Source organism: Siphateles boraxobius, unplaced genomic scaffold (genome assembly GCF_051911475.1).
Source record: "Siphateles boraxobius isolate OS27281-9 unplaced genomic scaffold, OSU_SipBor_1 33, whole genome shotgun sequence".
In the NCBI taxonomy this organism is placed as follows: domain Eukaryota; kingdom Metazoa; phylum Chordata; class Actinopteri; order Cypriniformes; family Leuciscidae; genus Siphateles; species Siphateles boraxobius.
Genome location: NW_027508953.1, coordinates 12,217,054 through 12,241,618, shown reverse-complemented (window position 1 = coordinate 12,241,618; position 24,565 = coordinate 12,217,054). Strand labels below are relative to the sequence as shown.

At 40.2% G+C, this 24,565-nt stretch overlaps 1 protein-coding gene across 1 annotated transcript in view; it reads left to right on the top strand.

The window, feature by feature from the left end:
• The window catches only part of st3gal1l3 (ST3 beta-galactoside alpha-2,3-sialyltransferase 1, like 3), a 218,922-nt gene extending 201,900 nt beyond the window's left edge, over positions 1 to 17,022 (top strand). The window contains exon 6 of the mRNA XM_077195577.1: positions 16,858 to 17,022. Coding sequence (XP_077051692.1) covers positions 16,858 to 17,022 — 165 coding nt within the window. The remainder of the gene's footprint in view (positions 1 to 16,857) is intronic.
• The last annotated feature ends 7,543 nt before the right edge of the window (positions 17,023 to 24,565 follow it).

The following is a 24,565-nucleotide window of genomic DNA, read 5'->3' as shown; positions in this document are numbered from 1 at the left end:
TTCCTGCTTCTAAACAGACGGTCAGTAGGTGAATAGTTGAGGCTATTTCACTTGCATACGAGTACTCGGACCAGCCGTGTCCTTTGGTGGTCCGAGCTCACTCTACTAGGAGTATGGCGGCTTCTAAAGCCTTACTATATGGGGTTTCTCTTCGGGACGTCTGTGATGCGGCGGGCTGGTCCTCTCCGCTTACATTCGTTAGATTTTACAGTTTAGACCTGGATGCTGCCCCAGGTTCCCAGGTGCTTAGTGCTTAGTTACAACAGACTGACACTCAGGTACTTGGAATTCTGGCGCTTTGGGTATTCTCGTTCCCATGGCGTCGATCGACGCATCGTTGAGTTCCCTTCGTAAGGGAACGTCTCAGGTTACTATTGTAACCATAGTTCCCTGAGAACAGGGAACGAGACGATGCGTCACCCTGCCATACTTCCTGCATCCCTGTGATCGGCTTGCTTCGGCAATTTTCGAAGCTAATGCCGGTTTGCACCGGATGTGCTTTTATCATATCCTGGTCATGACGTCACCCGCCCGTGACGCTCATTCTTTCCATTGGACTAGTTGACATAGATGCTTCAGACGTAGTCACGCTGGGGGCGTTCCCATGGCGTCGATGGACGCATCGTCTCGTTCCCTGTTCTCAGGGAACTATGGTTACAATAGTAACCTGAGACGTTTTGTTTTCTTCCAGTTGCGCTCCATTTTTCTGGCTGCTCTCTTAAGGGCCCGGGTGTGCTCGTTGTACCACGGTGTTGGACTATTTTCTTTAATCTTCTTTAAGCGCAACGGAGCAACTGTATCTAAAGTGCTAGAAAAGAGAGAGTTAAAAGTTTCTGTTGCAATATCAAGTTCTTCTAAGCTATCTGGGATGCTGAGACGATGAAACTGATTAGGAAGATTATTGATAAAGCAATCTTTAGTGGCAGAAGTGATAGGTCTAACATACTTGTAACACGGAGTTGGCTTTGCAGCCTTGGCTAAATGTAATTTACATGAGACTAGATGATGATCTGAGATGTCGTCGCTCTGCTGCAGAATTTCAACAGCATCAACATTGATTCCATGTGATAATATTAGATCTAGAGTATGATTACGACAATGAGTAGGTCCTGACACGTGTTGTCTAACTCCAATAGAGTTAAGAATGTCTTTAAATGCCAATCCCATTGCATCTTTTCCATTATATACATGTATATTAAAATCACCAACAATTAGGACTTTATCTGCAGTCAATACTAATTCTGATAGAAAGTCAGCAAATTCTTTGATAAAATCTTTATGGTGCCCTGGTGGCCTGTAGACAGTTGCCAGCAGAATTCTCAAACTTGATTTATCGTTTACATTATATATTTTTACATTAAGCACCAACACTTCAAAATAAATATATTTTAAACTAGATTTTTTAGTGGTTTTGAAAATATTACTATAAATTACAGCAACACCTCCCCCTTTGCCTTTCAGGCTAGGTTCATGTTTATGACAGTAATCATGAGGGTGGACTCATTTAAAGTAATGTAATCGTCTGGTTTTAGCCAGGTTTCTGTCATACACCGCACATCTAGGTTATAATCTGAAATCATATCATTAACTATGAGTGCTTTTGAAGTAAGGGATCAAATATTCAGCAACCCAAGCTTTATCGTTTGCTCATCTGTATTATATCTATTTTTGTATTTGCTGAATATCAATTACATTTTTAACCTTAGATTGGTTTGGATGTTTTTTGGATTTCCAAATTCGGGGAACAGACACAGTCTCTATATGATGATATCTAGGTGAAAGAGCCTCTATGTGATGGGATTTATCTGACCTTGGTGACGCGAGGCCGCTAGCAGACGGTCGGTTTAGCCAGTTTGTCTGCTTCCTGACCTGAGCCCCAGATTGTCATGTTTTGTCTCTAAGACTATGAGCCAAATTACTAGAGAGAAGAGCAGCACCATCCCAGGAGGGATGAATACCATCTCTTTTCAACAGGTCAGGTTTGCCCCAAAAACTTTTCCAATTGTCTATGAATTCTATATTATTTTGCTGACACCACTTAGACAGCCAGCCATTGAGTGATGACAATCTGCTAACTATCTCATCATTCCTTCGAACAGGAAGGGGGCCAGAGCAAATTACAGTGCCTTGCGAGTTCAAACACCTCTTTAATATTAATTTGTGGTGTCCTATATAAATCGCCAGGGCAGTCTCAGGTCAAACAACCTGCACACTAGGGCTGGACGATTTTGGCTAAAATCATAATCGCGATTAATCGAACAAGTTACCTCGACTACGATTATTGAACGATAATTTAAAATAAATTATTTCTCATGTGTCACTTGCAAGGCTTATACTGTAAATATTCACGGTTATTTTTTTTTAATGAAAGAATGCATAATCCTATCTTTGTGATTCTAAAATAAGGAAACACACAGATAGCTTTTAATGCTTACTTATTAAATATTTCAAACAATTGAATCAAACAAAGCATACAATGCTTGAAATAAAAACGTCTAAAAAAAGTAATTAAGTTTTAATGTAAAAAGAAAGTTTCCAAAAAATGTAGAAAATAGTTCTTTTTGTAAACAAAATAAATTATTGTAAATATTGCCATCTTAAAAGTAAAATATAACTTGTATAAAACTAAAAAAACTAATCCTTTTCATAAGTTGTAGCATTTGTAAATGCTTGTGTTATGGAAACCTGCCAGTGATTTTCCGGAATCAACAGAGTATGTTCACACAGACACACACAACCCGCAAAGACACGTTACATGTCCCAGCGGCGTCTTTATTTTGCTTATGAGCTGCGATTTCTCTCGAGAAACCACGCTTGTGCATTTTTTTTCTCTGATTCGATCATAAACTAGCGCATTAAGAACCGTTTCACGCTGGCGAACGATCCCGGCTTAGCGCCATCATTATGACACGGCATTGATTACGGCTTTTGTTCAAACAGCGCGCGTTCCGGGACTGAACACGGCAATGATACTATGTCCCCAACCTGGCATCAATCCCGGGTCGTGTTTGCGTTCACAGAAGGTGTTTGTTCTGGCAATTTCCCGGGATCAACGCGCTGTGTGAAAGGGGCTCATGTTGCTTCAATGTCGCAGACTGGACGGGGCGGAGTTACGTGAATACACACGCGGTAATATGTTTTAAGGGGAAAGTACATTAACACACAGATGGCGGAAATATTAATAGGATTAAAAAACCAAAATAACCGACATGGTAAAATTACGTCGGTTCTAGGCTCTGAATTTCGGTTTGGATTATTTTTCGATTAATCATCCAGCCCTACTGCACACCATGGCCAAAACCTCATCTTATGGGCTCAGCACATGTGCCAGGCATTCTGAACCAGGGTGCGGATATCTTATCTAAAGACAATGTTCCCCCAGGGGAATGGTCTCTTCACCCACAGACGGTTCAACTAATATGGAGCATCTTCGGAGAGGCAGAGGTCGACCTATTCACCTCAGAAGACAACGCTCATTGCCAAATATTTTTCTCAAAGAGCAGGGACGCGCTTGCCCACGATTGGCTGAGCCGCCCGCTTTATGCATTCCCTCCGGTCACGATGTTACCACAGGTCATCGAACGGATCAGGGAGAGCGAGTGCGCAGTGCTACTGATACCACCTCTCTGGAAGACCCAATTATGGTTCTCCGAGCTGGCACAGCTACTGGAAACAGCCCCATGGCCGGTTCCGCTGAGGAGAGACCTCCTCATGCAGGCAAACCAATTAATCTGCCATCCCCGTCCCGATTAGTGGGCCCTTCATGTATGGCCCCTCAACGGATACTCGGATGTCTCCCGGAAAGGGTGCTGAAAACAATCACTGAGGCAAGGGTGCCGTCAACTAGACGCCTCTACGCTCAGAAATGGGTGGTATTTTCTGGCTGGTGCGCTGCACAGAGCCTAGACCCCTATTCGTGCAAAGTATCGAGTGTACTCGCCTTCTTACAAGGGCTTTTGGACGCGGCTCGTAAGCCCCACCCCCCACACTCACGCTCTCGTGTCCGGCAAATCACTAGGAAGAAGCGACCTCGTCGTATGCTTCCTTAAAGGGGCAAGGAGGCTGAACCCTCCGCGACCTCCTTTCGTGTCTATCTGGGACCTCTCCACCGTCCTGAAAGCGCTGAAAGGTGCCCTATTCGAGTCTTTTGTCATATACTATGCTCACATCGTGCACTCTTCAATTACTGTATATCACTTCACTATACAGGTGCTGGTCATATAATTAGAATATCATCAAAAAGTTGATTTCAGTAATTCCATTCAAAAAGTGAAATTTGGATATTATATTCATTCATTACACACAGACTGATATATTTCAAGTGTTCATTCCTTTTAATTTTGATGATTATGACTGACAACTAATAAAAAACCCAAAATCAGTATCTCAGAAAATTTTAATATTGTGAAAAGGTTCAATACTGAAGACACCTGGTGCCACACTCTAATCCGCTAATTAACTCAAAACACCTGCGAAGGCCTTTAAATGGTCTCTCAGTCTAGTTCTGTAGGCTACACAATCATGGGGAAGACTGCTGACTTGACAGCTGTCCAAAAGACGACCATTGACATCTTGCACAAGGAGGGCAAGACACAAAAGGTCATTGCTAAAGAGGCTGGCTGTTTACAGAGCTTTGTGTCCAAGCATATTAATAGAGAGGCGAAGGGAAGGAAAATATGTGGTAGAAAAAAGTGTACAAGCAATAGGGATAACCACACCCTGGAGAGGAGTGTGAAACAAAACCCATTCAAAAATGTGGGGGAGATTTTTCACAAAGAGTGGACTGCAGCTGGAGTTAGTGCTTCAAGAACCACCACACACAGACATATGCAAGACATGGGTTTCAGCTGTCGCATTCCTTGTGTCAAGCCACTCTTGAACAAGACACAGCGTCAGAAGCGTCTCGCCTGGGCTAAAGACAAAACGGACTGGACTGCTGCTGAGTCCAAAGTTATGTTCTCTGATGAAAGTAAATTTGCATTTCCTTTGGAAAACAAGGTCCCAGAGTCTGGAGGAAGAGAGGAGAGTCACAGAATCTACGTAGCTTGAAGTCCAGTGTAATGTTTCCACAGTCAGTGATGGTTTGGGGTGCCATATCATCTGCTGGTGTTGGTCCACTGTGTTTTCTGAGGTCCAAGGTCAACACAGCCGTCCACCAGGAAGTTTTAGAGCCCTTCATGCTTCCTGATGCTGACCGACTTTATGGAGATCAGAATCAGAATTAGAAAGAGCTTTATTGCCAAGTGTGCTTGCACACACAAGGAATTTGTTTTGGTGCTGAGGCTTCCAGTGGACATATACAAATACAACAAGAAACATAATACTACAAATTATAAGAATAAAGAATAAAAATATAAATATATGAGAATAAAAGTATCACAGTTGGGTTTAGTCAGAATAGACATTTCCAGATTTACAGATTATGAACATATTTACAGTGTTTTGAATATTATAGATAAATAAATCTACATATAAGTATCACCTGAGTTGTAGGATATTGCACTAAACAGTGGGATGCTGATTTCATTTTCCAACAGGACATGGCACCTTCACACAGTGCCAAAGCTACCAGTACCTGGTTTAAGGACCATGGTATCCCTGTTCTTAATTGGCCAGCAAGCTCGCCTGACCTTAACCCTATAGAAAATCTATGGGGTATTGTGAAGAGGAAGATGCGATACGCCAGACCCAACAATGCAGAAGAGGTGAAGGCCACTATCAGAGCAACCTGGGCTCTCATAACGCCTGAGCAGTGCCACAGACTGATCGACTCCATGCCACACCGCATTGCTGCAGTAATTCAGGCAAAAGGAGCCCCAACTAAGTATTGAGTGCTGTACATGCTCATACTTTTCATGTTCATACTTTTCAGTTGGTCAACATTTCTAAAAATCCTTTTTTTGTATTGGTCTTAAGTAATATTCTAATTTTCGGAGATACTGAATTTGGGATTTTCATTAGTTGTCAGTTTTAATCATCACAATTAAATGAAATAAACATTTTAAATATATCAGTCTGTGTGTAATTAATGAATATAGTATCCAAGTTTTACTTTTTGAATGGAATTACTGAAATAAATCAACTTTTTGATGATATTCTAATTATATGACCAGCACCTGTATATAAAGAGCAAATAAAATCCTGAGCATGCAACATCATGCTTAAGTTTAGTAAGTCATTACCCAGCAAACACAGAACGTTGGTACAACATACCCAACCTTCTAACAACATGGCCAAAAGGGTTTGCTATAACTACGTTGTGTGGTGGAGGTTGTTACAGCCAGGGCCGGTTCTAGACATTTGGCGGCCCTAGGCAATATTCATGTTAGAGGCCCCCCACCCCCAATAAAAAACTCTTGAAACAAAAATGATTCCTAACCTTTTAATTTATACAACATTTAATTTTAGATGTTTTTACTTACTCAGTACATAAGTTTGGACACATTACTATTTTTAATGTTTTTGAAAGAAGTCTCTTATGCTCATCAAGCCTGGATTTATTTGATCAAAAATACAGAAAAATAATATATTACAAAAATTTAAAATAATGGTTTTCCTATTTTACTATACTTTAAAATATATTTCTGTGATGCAAAGCAGAATTTAGTGTCACGTGATCCTTCAGAAAACTTTATAATATTCTGATTTATTATCAAATGTTAGAAATGGTGCTTAGTATTTATTTTATAACCTGTGATACTTTTTTTCAGGATTTTTTTTTTTTTTATTATTAAAAAGTTGTTTTAAAAAAGTCTTCACTATCACTTTTTATATATTTAACACATCTTTGCTGAATATTCCTGTTTTTTTTTTGTATTTTTGATCAAATAAATGCAGGCTTGTAGAGCATAATAAAAAACTTCTTTCAAAAACATTAAAACTAGTAATTGGTCCAGACTTTTTACCAGTAGGCTACTGTATGTGCATATTAATCAAACTTCATCTAAGGTAATCTCTTTTTTGTTTAATGAAGATGTTATTGTTATTTTGCTGTTTTATTTAATTTATTTACAGTTCCAGAATACCACTTCAGCAGGGGCGGCGCCAGATAATGTTTAAGGCAGGTGCTGAGGGGGTGCCAGATCATTGACAGGGGGAGCTGCGCAACTATATATATTAAAAATATATCAAAATATTAAATATATTAATCTATGCCCACCTCTAATATATATATATATATATATATATATATATATAAATATATAATTAGGCTACACACACACACACACACACACACACACACACACACACACACACACACACACACACACACACAATTATTTAAATGAGCAAAATTTATGATGAGATGTGCTCCAGTTCACGTGCAGTACAATGCAATCGCACCGGCGCATCCATATCATGATCATATTGTCTGCTATATTTGCTTCTTATTTATTATATACAGGCAATTGGTTGATGAAAAATTTATTAAAATTATGATACAATTTATACAAAACGAAATTCACTTTAAAGAAAGACTTTCTACAAAACAAAACTTAATTTAGTGGTCAAAATCATGTCTGACCCATCATATCTTCCGATATATTGCGAATCTTACTCATGCGGTTCAATTTCCATAATCAGCATAGATGTAAAAAAAATAACATTATAATATTTTAACAAAAATGAAACTAAATTTGTTATTTAAATGGCACATATAGTGGGCCTACAGACTCTCTAAATATTGAAATTAACATTAATAATGCTGTAGAAGTGCAGTTTATTAAATTAATAGTTTATCAGGTCAGGAAGCAGACAAACTGGCTAAACCGACCGTCTGCTAGCGGCCTCGCGTCACCAAGGTCAGATAAATCCCATCACATAGAGGCTCTTTCACCTAGATATCATCATATAGAGACTGTGACTGTTCCCCGAATTTGGAAATCCAAAAAACGTCCAAACCGATCTAAGGTTAAAAATGATATTGATATTCAACAAATAAAAAATAGATATAATACAGATGAGCAAACGATAAAGCTTGGGTTGCTGAATATTCGATCCCTTACTTCAAAAGCACTCATAGTTAATGATATGACTTCAGATTATAACCTAGATGTGCTGTGTATGACAGAAACCTGGCTAAAACCAGACGATTACATTACTTTAAATGAGTCCACCCCTCATGATTACTGTTATAAACATGAACCTCGCCTGAAAGGCAAAGGGGGAGGTGTTGCTGTAAATTATAGTAATATTTTCAAAACCACTAAAAAATCTAGTTTAAAATATATTTATTTTGAAGTGTTGGTGCTTAATGTAAACATATATAATGTAAACGATAAATCAAGTTTGAGAATTCTGCTGGCAACTGTATACAGGCCACCAGGGCACCATAAAGATTTTATCAAAGAATTTGCTGACTTTCTATCAGAATTAGTATTGACTGCAGATAAAGTCCTAATTGTTGGTGATTTTAATATACATGTAGATAATGGAAAAGATGCAATGGGATTGGCATTTAAAGACATTCTTAACTCTATTGAAGTTAGACAACACGTGTCAGGACCTACTAATTGTCGTAATCATACTCTAGATCTAATATTATCACATGGAATCAATGTTGATGCTGTTGAAATTCTGCAGCAGAGCGACGACATCTCAGATCATTATCTAGTCTCATGTAAGTTACATTTAGCCAAGGCTGCAAAGCCAACTCCGCGTTACAAGTATGTTAGACCTATCACTTCTGCCACTAAAGATTGCTTTATCAATAATCTTCCTAATCAGTTTCATCGTCTCAGCATCCCGGATAGCTTAGAAGAACTTGATATTGCAACAGAAACTTTTAACTCTCTCCTTTCCAGCACTTTAGATACAGTTGCTCCGTTGCGCTTAAAGAAGATTAAAGAAAATAGTCCAACACCGTGGTAAAACGAGCACACCCGGGCCCTTAAGAGAGCAGCCAGAAAAATGGAGCGCAACTGGAAGAAAACAAAACTAGAGGTATTTCGGATCTCATGGAAGGAGAGCTCGATTGCTTACAGAGAGGCTTTAAAAGCTGCTAGATCTGCTTATTTTTCAACCCTATTAAAAGAAAATAAACATAATCCAAGGTATTTATATATTTATTTTGCAAACTCGTTAATTCATCTAAATCGACAACATGTATGTTAGACCCTATACCGACTAAACTACTGAAAGAGATGCTTCCAGAAGTCATAGATCCTCTTCTTAACATCATTAATTCATCTTTGTCTCTAGGATACGTACCAAAAACCTTTAAGCTGGCTATGATTAAACCGCTTGTTAAAAAAACGCAACTTGATCCTACAGAATTAGTCAATTACAGGCCGATCTCAAATCTACCTTTTCTGTCAAAGATACTAGAAAAGGCAGTATCCTCACAACTGTGTTCCTTTCTTAAAAGAAATGGTATCTGCGAGGATTTCCAGTCAGGATTTAGACCGCACCATAGCACTGAGACAGCTCTCATTAGAGTCACAAATGATTTGCTCTTATCATCCGATCGTGGTTGTATCTCTCTATTAGTGTTACTTGATCTTAGTGCTGCATTTGACACCATTGACCACAACATTCTCTTAAATAGACTAGAAAACTATGTTGGCATTAGTGGAATTGCATTAGCATGGTTTAAATCATATTTATCTGACCGCTATCAGTTTGTAGCAGTAAATGAAGAGATGTCTTATCGATCACAAGTTCAGTATGGCGTACCACAAGGCTCAGTACTAGGACCGCTGCTGTTCACTCTGTACATGCTACCTTTAGGAGATATCATTAGGAAACATGGAATTAGCTTTCACTGTTATGCTGATGATACTCAGCTCTATATTTCTTCCAAACCTAACGAAACTCACCAATTCACAAAATTATCGGAATGCATAGTTGATATCAAAAATTGGATGACTAGTAATTTCCTACTACTAAATTCTGAGAAAACAGAGATTCTAATTATTGGACAAAAAACTTCCACACGTAATAACCTAGAATACCGTCTAACACTTGATGGCTGCTCTGTTAAGTCTTCGTCGTCAGTTAGGATCCTGGATGTGCTCTTTGATACCAATCTTTCATTTGAAAGTCACGTGTCCAGTGTCTGTAAAACCGCATTTTTCCATCTTAAAAATATATCTAAATTACGTCATATGCTCTCATTGACAAATGCGGAACAACTAGTTCATGCGTTCATGACATCAAGGCTAGATTATTGTAATGCTCTACTGGGTGGTTGCCCTGCACACTTAATAAACAAACTACAGCTAGTTCAAAACGCAGCCGCTAGAGTTCTTACCAGAACCAGGAAGTAAGACCATATTAGCCCGGTTTCTTTCAACACTGCGTTGGCTCCCTATTAAACATCGTATAAATTGTAAAATATTGCTGATTACTTACAAAGCACTAAATGGTTTAGCTCCCCAGTACTTGAGCGAGCTCTTAACGCATTATAGTCCTTCACGTCTATTGCGATCTCAAAACTCCGGCCAGTTGATAATACCTAGAATATATAAATCGACTGCTGGCGGTAGATCCTTTTCCTATTTAGCACCAAAACTTTGGAACAATATTCCTAACATTGTCCGGGAAGCAGACACAGTCTGTCAGTTCAAAGCTAGACTAAAAACACATCTCTTTGACCTAGCATTCACATAACACTCTATAGGCTTCTATAATTCAATATTAGGCTGCTTAGATTAGGTCAGCCGGAACTGGGAACACTTCCCTCATATCCTGATGTACTCGTTACATCATAAGAAGAATGGCATCTACGCTAATTTTAGTGTCTTTGTTTATCCCGAGGGTTTCCCGCAGCCTGCTGGATCCAGGCCGTTTCCAGATCTGACGAAGGACTTTCGCCTGGACCTGATGACAATGCAGTGCTGAAGTGCCAACTAGCCTCTCCCTATGGAGGATCCCTATACCACTCTACAGATAAAGCGTTGTGGAATTTTTCGGTTCGCGTACCTACCCAAAGTGATAAGATAAAATAAAAATTCTGCATCAAAATTTATAGACAAGTAGTTTGTTTAGGCATGGTTTGTAAGGAATTACAAACCTGCGCACATATATTCAAACGCACATAACTATAGAATCAATTCTTAATGCGCATGTGAACGCCATCAGCGTCTATCACAGGTTCACGTTTAAAGTCTGTTTAGAGAGAACGGTGTCGTCTTAGCGGCCCCTAATTTAATAACAAATGATCATTTAGACGGAAGTGAATCAATCAAAACTAACTTTAGCTGGAAAAAACATTTTTCAAGAGCCACTATAAAACCAAACCAATCTCTGTTACCTTAAATTATATGTTTATCTCTGTAAAGCTGCTTTGAAACAATCTACATTGTTAAAAGCGCTATATAAATGAGGATGACTTGACTTGTCAAATGAGGATGACTAGTAAATGTTAACTAATCTAATTAAGTTACCGATTTTTTATACACCGATTCAGCGGTCTGGTGAGTTCAGTGTTGGATAGGTCAGTTGTTTTAACTATTCATTAAGGTGAATGGTTAAAATGAGTCGTTTGCGTATCGGACGTGTCATAGTGGACGTCCAGCCACGTTGTGTGATTATCTCGGCAGTTTAGGACATCGCACACGATTTGCGTCAATAAAGAAAACATTTAATCACTGGACTGGATAGGTTTTTTCGTTTAGTGAAATGTGGTTTATGTCAGCTGAATGGGCGGAACGCTTTTTACAGAAGATAGGGCAACGTGTTTTTTTAGCACAATTCACACACCGCGGTAATTCAGGAGAAAAAAAAATCTCTTAATGCTCCACGTGAAACTGCGGTCTTCCAACCTTTTACTATGGTGTCAATTGATTTTGATTAATATGCGCGAGGGAGAGAGAGCAACACAGCGCTCGTGTTGTTTGAAGACTTGAGAGTGCTCGCGCGCGGCCGGTGCGTGTGTTCTCTCTCTCTCTCTCTCTCTCTCGCTCTCGCTCTCGCTCTCTCTCTCTCTCTCTCTCTCTCTCTCTCTCTCTCTCTCTCTCTCTCTGCTCGTTTGCGCCCTGTCAAGAGCAGCAGTCATTCTATTCTAAACATTATGTTTGGGGGTGCTATCGGGGTGCTTTATTCTTTCTTGGGGGTGCTGAAGCACCTGCTAGCCCCTCCCTAGCGCCGCCCATGCACTTCAGTGATATATGCTTTTATCATTTTTTTCATAGCTGGTATGGGCAGGATTTTCCCCTCCCATTTAATCAATATTGACTCCAGATATTGTCATATTATTAATATAAGTAATATGATATCATGCATTACATTGCTACCTTAAATATGCTATACACAAATCAGGTGGACGAGAAAGACACGATCGCTACTGATTAGAAAACAAAATCTAAACTGATATTATTGGCGAAATTATTGGCGTAAGTAGGCTGATGTCAGACAGGGTATAATCTAATCATCAGGAGAATTTAGTAGACCCATGAGATCCTTTATTTGAAACATTTAAAAATGTTGTAGTGTGTTGGCTTTTTAAATTTGAACACAAACGTCTTGACTTTTACTTTTGTAGCGTTTTTAGTCAGCTCCCGACGCGATGTTATTCATTGTACGCACAAATTCAAAGCGTCGCGTCTGGGCACGGTAATGACGCTCGCGCTCTTTTAAACTCGTAATAAAGCGGTGAATGATTTTTCCAGAAATGACGCTGATCTACAGTACAAGTTTATATTTAGAATACATTGCAATCACTCCAAAATAGATGACGACAACGCACACACCTGCATTACGAGCTTTACTTCTTTGCGTGCCTATTTAGGCTTTTGCTACGCAGCACCTGATGGGCTGGCGTTAATGTGTCGTAATGTAACAGTCTATGGTGAAGATAAACATCGTCACTAATTTTAGTTTTAATAAATAAATATTGAAATAAATTGTAAGACATTTGTAAACAATTTTTTTTAATTTTTTTTGTCCCTCTGTCTGGGCCCCATCCCGCCAATCGGGCCCTAGGCACGTGCCTAGTTTGCCTTTGCGTTAATCTGGCTGTGGTTACAGCGTTGACAAAAAGTTGACATTAAACCACCATTCAGGGCCATTGCTTAAGGTTGTGCTTAGGGTGTCTGGACAACCACTGGACGATATACTCGTTACAGCCCTGAAGCGGGCAAATCAGCATTTTAAATTTCAATTGCCCGTTTGCCTCATTGTGTTGTCTCATTCTTCATCGAGCAAGGATACGTATTGCGTTTAATTTACCTCAGTGTAGGGTATGGACCAATCAGACACACACTAATTATTCATTATATACAAAGGTTTATGAAACTCCAAAACTAACAGCCCAAATGAACGAACACAAGGGCAGAAACAGTGTCATGTTACGAGGGCTGATAAGGAGATTTTACGACCTCCGAGGAATGTGGCCACATGCACAAGAGAGAGACAATGGAAACCCTCTTTAAAACACACTTTGCTGCATTAATCATAGACTAACTGATCTATAAATGAACATGCATAAAACTGTGAAAGAAACAGTGTAAATGGTTTACTGTTTCATGTACTATTAGGTATATATTATGGTATGTACCCTGGTATACAACCAACTAACAATCAATGTAACCTCACCTGTATCATGCCTCCTACCTAATTAATCCTCACTCATTTAATGACTCACACTTTGATATACATCACCTTCTTCTAGAATGCAGTGTGGATGTGTTATAGCTATCTGAGCATTAATGAAGGTATAACCACACGTGGGACAAGACTCGTAAATCAACTAAGAGCCACTTTCCCTCTCAGACATGGCACCTTTCTTATTGGTTGAGTTCAACCCTTAGGGGAGGATCTTTTCCAGGCTTTATTAGAGACAGTCCACATGTGACCTCCCTCTCTTAGTTCTTTCATCCAGCTGCAACACTGTTCTGGTCTCAAAAAACGACAGTGCGCCTTATAATCCGGAGCGCCTTATATATGGATCAATTGGTTAATAACATCGAATAAATCAGGTTATGTGCCCGCTCACGAGCGCTCACTCTTACTAACAGACATACGAACAGACACACTGTCGCCGGCGCTGCTTGCGCGTCACAGAATGTACATAAAGCGTTCCCCGTTCACAGTAACCGAGTCGTCTCATTCAAAACAGCCAGCTGTTGCTGTCAGCGAGCCGCCGCACATGAACACTCATACGAGTCAGGCTGCGAATGTAAGTTACGTGCCCGCCCCAGCGCGCTCACGCTTACTAATAAACGCCTCGCTTCCGGCGCCGCGCACTCACTACATTCCCTTTTAGCACATCTAGTGTATACGTAACGCAAACCCGGTCAAAATTTTGACTGCAGTATCTTATGCGGCTTATAATCCGTTGCGCCCTATATACAGTAAATGTTCTAAAATAGGTCATTCATTGAAAGTGCGCCTTATAATCCGGTGCGCCTTATAGTGCGGAAAATACGGTATTCAATTCAATGAAATGTGAAAATGTAAATCTGATGGTTCTTCTCATAGTCCCTTTTTCCGGTTTCCAATTTAATCCTATCACTAACCTATTTCTGTATATGTGTGTGTTTAGTTTATTTATGTTTATGATTTAGTTAATAAAACTTATGCACTTTATGTATTTGGTTCTGATTTGCTTGCAATATGAAGTCCCTTTGCGGTTTTTGTTCTTGCTACATGCTCAAAACGCTGTACATGCTAAGAAATTATTATTCTTCTGTGGCCAGGGAAGATACCCTTTTCTTAGAATAAATTAATAATCAAAAGAGTTCGTTGGACGAACTGATTAATTGATTGTAATATTAATTTAGCCATGTCAAGTTAATCCAATTAACTGACCCAAATTTTCAGCTTCAGCTTTTCGCTTCGGAGCCGAGCATTTCATGTATGCTCTTGTCTGCAAGCAGTGTCTTCTGAACGAGCAAGCTCTTCAAGGAGAACCTCTCAATGTCATTGATGTTGGTATCATGGCACGGCAGCGGGGTCGGTTTCCTCTTTTATTCCTTATTGTTTGCCTTTCATTGAGCAAAACAAAAAGGCTGTTCTCACAGCTGATAACATTGTACTTTCCAGATCGCTGAAAAGCTGTTTTTACAGCCGGTTTTGTGCATTGTCTGAGAGCGCTTAAAGGCTATTATCACAGCTGGTGAGAGCTGAGCCTTTAACGAGAGTGAGTGACCACTACAGGCAGCAAATTCCCTGTGAGGGTTGTTGCGATCTTTTACACTGTGTGCTTCAGCACCGAGACAGCAAGTCTCCTAAAAGAGCTTACATGGGTGTACTGTAAATTGTGTCTTTCTAAAGATGACATTCCACCCGTGTGTTTCTGGATGTGGTGGTTTCCTGTCCTCACTGACGGCCACAATCACGGTCTCGCATGGGGGGTGGGTGGTTCATGTTTTCGTGTGGGAACATGACCACGTCGACACACCGGTCGCAACTCTTCTATATCCAGAAAGCTTGATCCATCCGTGCTCTTTGTGCTCAACTGTGTGGCCAACGAGCTATCACGAACTGCGCTCCTGGGAGAGTGGCGACTCCATCCCCAGGTGGTTCAGCTGATCTGGAGAGGGTTTCAGGAGGCTCAGGTAGACCTGTTTGTCTCTCCAGAGACCTCCCACTCCCAGCTGTTTTACTCTCTGGCCGAGGGAAACTCGGCACGGTTGCACTGGCACAAAGCTGGCCCCGGGGCCTTCGCAAATATGCATTTTCCCCAGTGAGCCTACTTGCACAGACCTTGTGCAAAGTCAAGGAGGACGAGGAGCAAGTCCTGCTGGTGGCTCCCTATTGGCCCACTCAGACCTGGTTCCCAGAAATCATGCTCCTCATCGATACACCCTCCCTGGCCCATTCCTCTGAGGAAGGACCTTCTTTCTCAGAGATGGGGCACCCTATGGCAATTGCATCTAGACCTTTGGAAACTCCATGTCTGGTCCCTGGACGGAATGCAAAGGTTCTAAGCAACTTACCCCCAGAGGTACGTAACACCATACGCCTTGAAGTGGAACCTGTTTGTCGAGTGGTGTTTCTCTAACCGAGAGGACCCCCGAAGATGTTCTATAGGGTCCGTGCTTTCCTTCTTGCAGCAAGGATTGGAGCAAGGGCAGTCTCCCTCCACCCTCAAAGTACATGCTGCCGCTATTTCAGCATATCACGACCACATAAGCAAATCAGTGAGCAAGCACAACCAGTTAAATCCTCCTCGACCCCCCTCCATACCCTCTTGGGGCCTTGCCCTGGTGCTTAGAGCACTGCAGGATGCTCCCTTTGAGCCTTTGCAGTCACCAGACTTAAAAAATCTGTCCATGAAGACTTTGCTGCTGGTTGCATGGGCCTCTATCAAGAGGGTAGGGGACCTGCAGGCATTTTGATGACTGTGGTTGCTCATATCAACATATTAACTTTATTGTATTAACAAATATGAATTAACTCAGTGGTACTCAACCCTATAGTTCTTGAATACCCCCAGCACTGCACAAGATGTCTTCCTAATCAAACACACTTGATTCAAACTATCAGCTAGTTAGTAAAGACTCCAAGACCTCATATGGGTTTGTGAGATGAGAGAGACATAAAAAATGTGCAGTGTTGGGGGGTATTCCAGGACAGGGGTTAGGAATCAGTGTATTAACTAGTTTGGGACTACTATTTAACAGCCTTACCTTGTACTGTTATTCATCAGAGTTAATGATATTCTTAAAATGTATGTATATGTTAAGTATAGAGGTAGGTAACTTCTGTCAACCATGTTTGGGTAATTAATTTGCTTGGTTCAAATTCCTAAAAATGTGGGTTGAACCCCTGACACTATAACAAAGGGTTCCCAATGTAAATGTTCACTTTATATTCACAAATATATATGAATTCTAATGAGGTCACGTTGTTGTTGAACGCACAATTTATTAGGTTGCCACTTATTTATATGAGAATTTTTTTCTTTTCCAGGTGAGTGTATTTGGGTTTGGAGCAGATGAAAATGGAAACTGGCATCATTACTTTGAACAAAATAAGCATCATCGTAATGCTGGCAATCACGGAGGAAGCTATGAATATCATATTGCACTTAAGCTTCATGAGAAAAAAGGAATTCGGTTGTATAAAGGATGGTGATATCGCAGTAAATTTCACATTTATTAAGTATTCTTGATGTTATGCATGGTCAAGACATTTTTTAAAGGTCATCATTAACAAAACAACGGCTATGTAGAGGTAGCATGCTCAGTACTCAGTACCACCTAAGACATATGTTGTTTTTCTCAAATAAATTTACAAACACACTGATCCAGAGTCCTGTTCTAACATAAGAATGGCTGTCATTATCAGATGGCATACATGCGATTCTAAGTAGCTATCAACAAGGAACAGATATGTAACAGCTGTTATTACCAATGGAGGGAAAGATTATGAGGAATATGTGTTATGTTATGTCTTTGTTAAATGAGATGGGTGTGAAGATTAGAACATAATCTGCTGTTAACTTTTTGTGGATTATTTGGACCATACAATGCCGTCAAGTAAGTTTATTAGGCATTTGACACATTACTGGGTTTTTAATTGAATGTTGGATGTATGGGTGCCAGTCCATTAGTGGGAACCAGCTGAGGAAAACATAGAAGTAAAAAATGGCTGGTAGTAGGACAATGTTACTTTTCTTAAGGAGGGATCCAAATGTCTTTACTATGGCTATTACATAAGGTAAATTAACATGGTATAGAATATTGTACTACTGAAATATTTGGTTCTGACTTAGTGAAAGAGAAAACCCAATTTCTTTATACTTAGGCCGTGTGTCCACCAAAGCGTTTTTTCAAGCAGCTGGCGTATAATTCCAATTGTTTTCAATGGGAGCGCCGCGTTTCTTAAACGCCAAGAGCGTAACGAGGTGCTGAGCGTTTTTTTTCACGCTGAAGTGCTGAGCGCCCGGCGTTTTTTACTGGTCGCCGAGAGTTGAAGAATGTTCAACTTTGGGTAAAACGCAGCGCTCATCACTGTCACTCTTTACCCAGCCATCCAATCACAGTGGAGGAGGGGCGGGACAAATACCACACCGACCAACTGTCACAACATTCTTTCTGTACAACGACGTCAACCTGCAGAGCCAGCAGAACAAAATGGATGAAAAATAAATTTTAGTATGAAATAAATTATCTGCGAAATCAGTTACAAGTACACTGTGCTGCGGATATTCTGTATCATAGCAACGAATCGTCTCAACTGAAAAAACGCAGTGCTGCCAAAACGCTCTCAAGAGCTCACAGCTAGGCATTTCAGCTGGCTAAAAACGCTTTGGTGGACACACGGCCTTACAGTACAATTTACAGTACATTTATCCACAACTTGTTATTAAACATCATTACCCATTTACATACAGGCTTAATGTATTTAAACCACTCTTTGTCAGCATTATCTTGCTAAAGTTTTGTATATCTTAACACTGCAACTGTGTGTGCTGATCTCTTCTTGCTTTTATTTGGTTTATATTTGTCTGCGGTTTCTGGATGTCCCTACAGTGGGGAAAATATGTATTTGACCCCCTGCTGATTTTTGTAAGTTTGCCCACTTACAATGAAGGGTCTATAATTGACCCTTCGCTAAACCCGCCCTCCCTAGTTACTATTGCTACGCCTGACAAGCTTTCGCGCCTGGCACGTCTACTACAGTGTGCACTGGTGTCAGACATTCCCAATGAGATAATTAGTAATTTTTGGCGAACATGTGAAATATCTGAGAGAGCAGGACAAAAGGGACTGCAGTATGCATTCGAGGGATATATCCATGACATAATATGCAATTAGCGATTAGAGAATAATTTCATAAAAATTGAACCTAAAGCCTATAGTCCCAGCGCAAGCAGTAGCCGCCTCATACACTGACCATTCAAATGGGAAACACACAAATTGAGGAACAGCTATGTTGGTGCACAGCAGGGTAAGTGAAATGTGAAAATAATCGAATAATTATAAATCAAACAGTTTATCCATATAAATCTTGTGGAATAACACTAACCGGGAGAGCCGCGATCGGATTGGGTTAAGGAACATTTCTAAAATAAGAGTCCTGGTGTCAAAGGCTGAATTGGTGATGTATAATGGTCTATATGTTCTCTTTTATATGTTAATTACATTAATTAGGCAATTGGAAACCATTCAGCTGTGCATAATTTCAAGATCATTTGTGATTTTTAACTTTCACTTCTGGAAGAGAGGCGTACGCAAGTTTTTTTGTTCATACGTTCGTTCTCTAAATCACATGTACTCACATTTGAAAAATGATCCTAAGACCAAATGTAGGACAGTTTACGCAACATTTTATAAATGTGCTTCTGCAACCAATGATAAAGACCTTTCTTCAAACCTATTACTCCAACCTGCAAAATTCCCACACTTGTATGACTCAGATACTTAAAAAAAAGAAACAAAAAACCCCCCCAAAAAACATGGCTGCAGCACATTCCAGCAGCTAAAATCCTTAAAGGGGTGGTAAAACACGATTTCACTTTTCTAACTTTAGCTAGTGTGTACTGTAATGTTGCTGTTTGAGCATAAACAACATCTGCAAAGTTACAATGCTCAAAGTTCAAAGGAAAGGGAGATATTTGCTTTTAAAGAAATCAATTTCTAAGGACTACAGCAAACGGCCGGTAGGGACTACACGACATTCCTCCAGGGTTGCTGACATCACTAACCCCACTAAACCCCTCCTCCGAGAATACTAAATAAGGGAGGCGAGGCCATTTTATATTGCTGTGGAGAAGAGTTGTTGTGGTATAGTAGGCTGTTGTTGCTGCAATGCCGTGGAAATGCTGTTATTTTCATCCGGATTGCAGGTCCACTTTCTTCAGCCTTCCCAGGGTCAGGGGAGTTAGAGATCAATGGTTAAAATTTATTTTTAACTCATCCCTCATAATTATTACCCAAATCCTGCTCTCTGTGCTGCACATTTTACGGAGGAAAGCTTCCACAATCTTTGCGAGCTCAATGCAGGATTCGCACAACGGCTTCTCCTGAAAGATGGAGCAGTTCCAACTTTAATAACAGAAGCTTACGGGCCACAACCTGTAAGTATGATTTATTTTTCGTTGATGTGTTTTCCTGTAATAGTTCGTATTGTTAATTGTACTGTAGCAAGGAAGTAAACAAATGACAACGCTGTTTGGCTCTGCAAACTAGTTTGTTAAATGCTCATTCATAGCCTACTTGACGTTATCCGACAAACACCAAACGTTACAAACTTTTTTTTAAATCTCAACAGTGAACTTGGAATTAGTGTAAATTATTCTTTGGTCAGAGCTTTTATGTATTGTTTATCTACATGCTTTTTTATCTACAGGCATGCTAAAGATGGTTCTGTGTTTGATTTAGCTACTGTAGTAAAGCCAATGTTTAGTGTTCGTTTTGGGTTAACGTTAATAGTTCTGGCGACAGATATTTGGCTACAATCGTTCTAAAAATACAACGTATTAGAAGTAACGGTGCCATACAAGTAACGGTGCCATACAATCTGTAACAATCACTATAGATCCGCAGTCTTACTGTAGTATAATTTGTTAGAACGATTAACGTTATATGAAATTCTTGTTTATAAAGCTTATTTTTTGTAATACTATAATAATTAGCACAATTAAATAACAGCGTATATAAAAAGTAATGAGACAACAACAAAAAACAAACCTTTCTGAAACGATGTTTAACAGCCGTTATTGAACAGGTTCTTCTCGATCATCTTCACTAACATTCTCTGGGTCCGATTGGTTTTCTTTGTTTGATTGGTTTGGCCGTTGTTTATAATACACCAAATCACAAACTACCGGTAATGGTAAGGGGCGTGACGTTTCCGAAAAACGTGCACTAGGCGGTTAGCGAATCACAACACACTAGGCCAGCTAACCAATCTGAGCCCATTGCGTATTTTTGAGGGACTGGCTTCATAGAACCCGGAAACCATCAGACTGTTTTTACAAGGAGGGACAGAGCAGTGTAGAATAAAGGTAAAATATATTAAATATAATGCAAAAAAAAATATTTTGTTCTTCCGAGATGTTCTTGCGGCCAGTGATCTGAGTCTCCGTCTTGACCGTAACAGTTCAAACAGGAGGTGTCCAGGGTGAGTGGAGTCTGTGATGATTTTACCTGCTCTCTTCCTCACACTGGAAGAGTGCAGGTCCTGGAGGGTTGGCAGGGGGGCACCAATGATCCTCTCCGCAGTCCGGACTGTCTGTTGTAGTCTCCTGATGTCTGATTTGGTAGCTGAATCAAACCAGACAGTGATGGATGTGCATAAGACAGACTCAATGACGGCTGAGTAGAACTGAATCAGCAGCTACTGTGGCAAGTTGTGGCAAGCTTCCTCAGCTGGCGAAGGAAGTACAGTCTCTGCTGGGCTTTTTACACAATGGAGTCAATGTGATTGTCCCACTTCAGGTCCTGAGAGATGGTAGTGCCCAGGAACCTGAATGACTCCACTGCTTCCACAGTGCTGTTCATGATGGTGAGTGGGGGGAGTGCTGGGCTGTTCCTGCTGAAGTCCACGATCATCTCCACTGTTTTGAGCGTGTTCAGCTCAAGGTTGTTATAACTGCACCAGACAGCCAGCTGTTCAACCTCTAGTCTGTCAGCAGACTCGTGACCATTCCGGATATGACCGATGATAGTGGTGTTGTCGGCAAATTTCAGGAGGTTGACAGAGGGGTCTTTAGAAGTGCAGTCATTAGTGTACAGGGAGAAGAGCAGTGGGGAGAGAACGCACCCTTGAGGGGTGCCAGTGCTGGTGGTGAGAGTCCAGGGCTTTTCAAACCTGCAATAAAATTAATTTAAATCGTCAGCCAGGTGTTGATTGTCTAGAGATCGGGGGGATGGTGACTTGTAGTTGGTGATGTTCCTCAGGCCAGTCCAGACTGATGATGGGTCGTTGGATGAAAACTGGTTTTTAGCTTTTCAGAGTAGTTCCTTTTAGCAACTCTGATCTCCTTTGTCAGTCTGTTTCTGGCCTGGTTATACAAGATTTTATGCCCACTTCTGTAAGCATCCTCTTTAGCATGACAAATGTGTTTGAGTTTACCAGTAAACCATGGTTTATCATTAGTGAATGATAAGAATGTCCTTGTAGGAATGCATGTATCCCCACAGAAACTTATATATGATGTTACAGTATCTGTGAGCTCATCCAGATCAGTGGTAGCAGCTTCAAAAACAGTCCAATCAGTACACTCGAAGCAGGCCAGTAGATTCTGCTCTGCTTCATTAGTCCATCTTTTAACAGTCCTTATCACAGGTTTAGCTGATTTCAGTTTTTGCCTGTAAGTCGGAATAAGATGAACCAAACAGTGATCAGAGAGCCCTAAAGCTGCCCGTGAGACTGAGTGATACGCATTCCTTATTGTGGTGTAACAGTGGTCCAGTATATTACTGTCTCTTGTGGGACATGTAACGTGCTGTCTGTATTTTGGTAGTTCACGGGAAAGATTTGCTTTGTTAAAATCCCCAAGAATTATTAGAAGAGAGTCTGGGTGTCTTTGTTCCGTTTCAGCTATTTGTTCAGCCAGCTGTTGTAGCGCCACACTCACGCACGCATCTGGAGGGATGTAAACATTCACAAGAATGAAAGAGGAAAACTCCCATGGTGAGTAGAAAGGTTTGCAATTAATGAAATGGGTCTCTAAGTTAGGAGAGCATATCTTGTTCAGTGTTGTTATATCTGAACACCAATTTTCGTTGTAGAAACACAATCCTCCACCTCTCGTTTTCCCCATTAGCTCCGCGATGCAATCCACTAGGAACAGCTGGAAGCCCGGCAGATGTATTGCGCTGTCCCGTATGGCTTCACTCAGCCAGGTTTCAGTGAAGCACAGAGCAGCAGAGTTAGAAAAATCCTTGTTAATGCGGGTGAGGAGAAGTAGTTCGTCCATTTTGTTGGACCATTTTGCAGGCCGCGCTCGCGGAGTTTAACCAGCGTGCCGGCTCGCTTTCCTCGTTTGCGTCTGACCGCGCGTTTGAACAACACCGCTGCCCCTCCGACGAGAATGTCCAGCAAAACGTCTGAATAATCAAAAACTGTACAGAAGTTTTCTGGTGTGTGTTTCAAAACAAAACAACACAAAAACAACACAATAGCTGGAGAGCGACACACCGAGGCAGCCATCTGCGGCGCCATCTTGGATATAAAACAAAAATAAAAAAAAGGTGTTGTAAGGTGTATCATCATAAAATACATTTTTGGATTGGAGATACAATTGGATTTTATTGATTTATTTTCATTAGAAATGCAAGACATAACCCAACACATACCAATATAACCAACATAATACACGCAGTAAATAAAATGGTGCTGTATATGAAAAGGGTCAACATCAAGACTACATGAATAGACTATAAATGAGCAATAAATGGTTAAAGGGACAATGTGTAGTTTTTTAGGTATTTTATTATCTAAAATCAATATTTTATTCATAAATATGTCCTCAATGGTGTACAAATACCTCTGCCAATTATCTGACTTATCCTCTTAAATGATTTATATCTTTATATACATGTGACGGGTAGGTCCACGGAGGCTTCCATGTAGTTCCGCCATCTTGAAAAACTATAATAGCAGAGAGGGTCAAAAAGTACCAGACCAACGCATTTCCACAACGCGTTTTCGTTCAGAACCAGCGTCACGTAACTGAAAGCAGCAGAAACGGAGGAGCAGAGCAGTGAGAGGCGCTTGTCACTGCCCCGCAAGTTTAAAAGGGTGCATTGCACTGCTATTCATACTGTAACATTCGTTTGTTCGTTGTGTCAAGTTGCAGTTTGTTTGAAATAACAAACCTGTTCACCCGAAGGAAAACTCAACGAAGTGCTATTAGCTACATGGACTGCTCTCACTGCTACCATCAGGCAGGCGGTACCGCAGCATCAGGACACACACCAGTCGACTCCATGACAGCTTCTTCCCACAAGCAATTAGATTTCTAAACTCTTGATCCCTCATGATCAATAACCATAAACAGTCTAACGGTCAACACACCACAACATAACCTACTGCATATTACAATATATATATATATATATATATATATATATAAATTAATTTTTTTACTTTTATATATTCACCTTACGTGTATCTATTGCATGTATACATACCTCTTTTTGTATTTTTTGTATATTGTTGTATATTGTAAATTGTTGTATATTGTATAGTGTATATTGTATATTATTTATTGTTCTGTTAGTGTGTATGGTACTGTGAGTAATTGTGCACACATTAGATGTGTAATCTATGTAAATCTGATGTTTGCTGTAATTGTTTACGTCACATCGTGTCATACTGCTATGTTGCTCGGAACTGCACCTAAGAATTTCACCCACTGTTGCACTTGTGTATATGGTTGTGTGACAATAAAAGGATTTGATTTTGATTTGATTTGAGAAGACATCCTGTCATAGCTTTTTGGTACATACCAGCTACCGTAGATGCAACACATATTTGCTGGAGAGCACAATTAGTTTGAATGCAAAACACAATTTCACCGCTAGATGGGAGAAATTCCTACACAATGTCCCTTTAAGGCAGAATGGATTTAGTTTCATAGCTAAATACCAATATGTAAGAGGCTAATTGCATTCTAAAACAATTAAAAAAAAATTCTTTAGTAAAGTCCAATGTAGCTTCTACC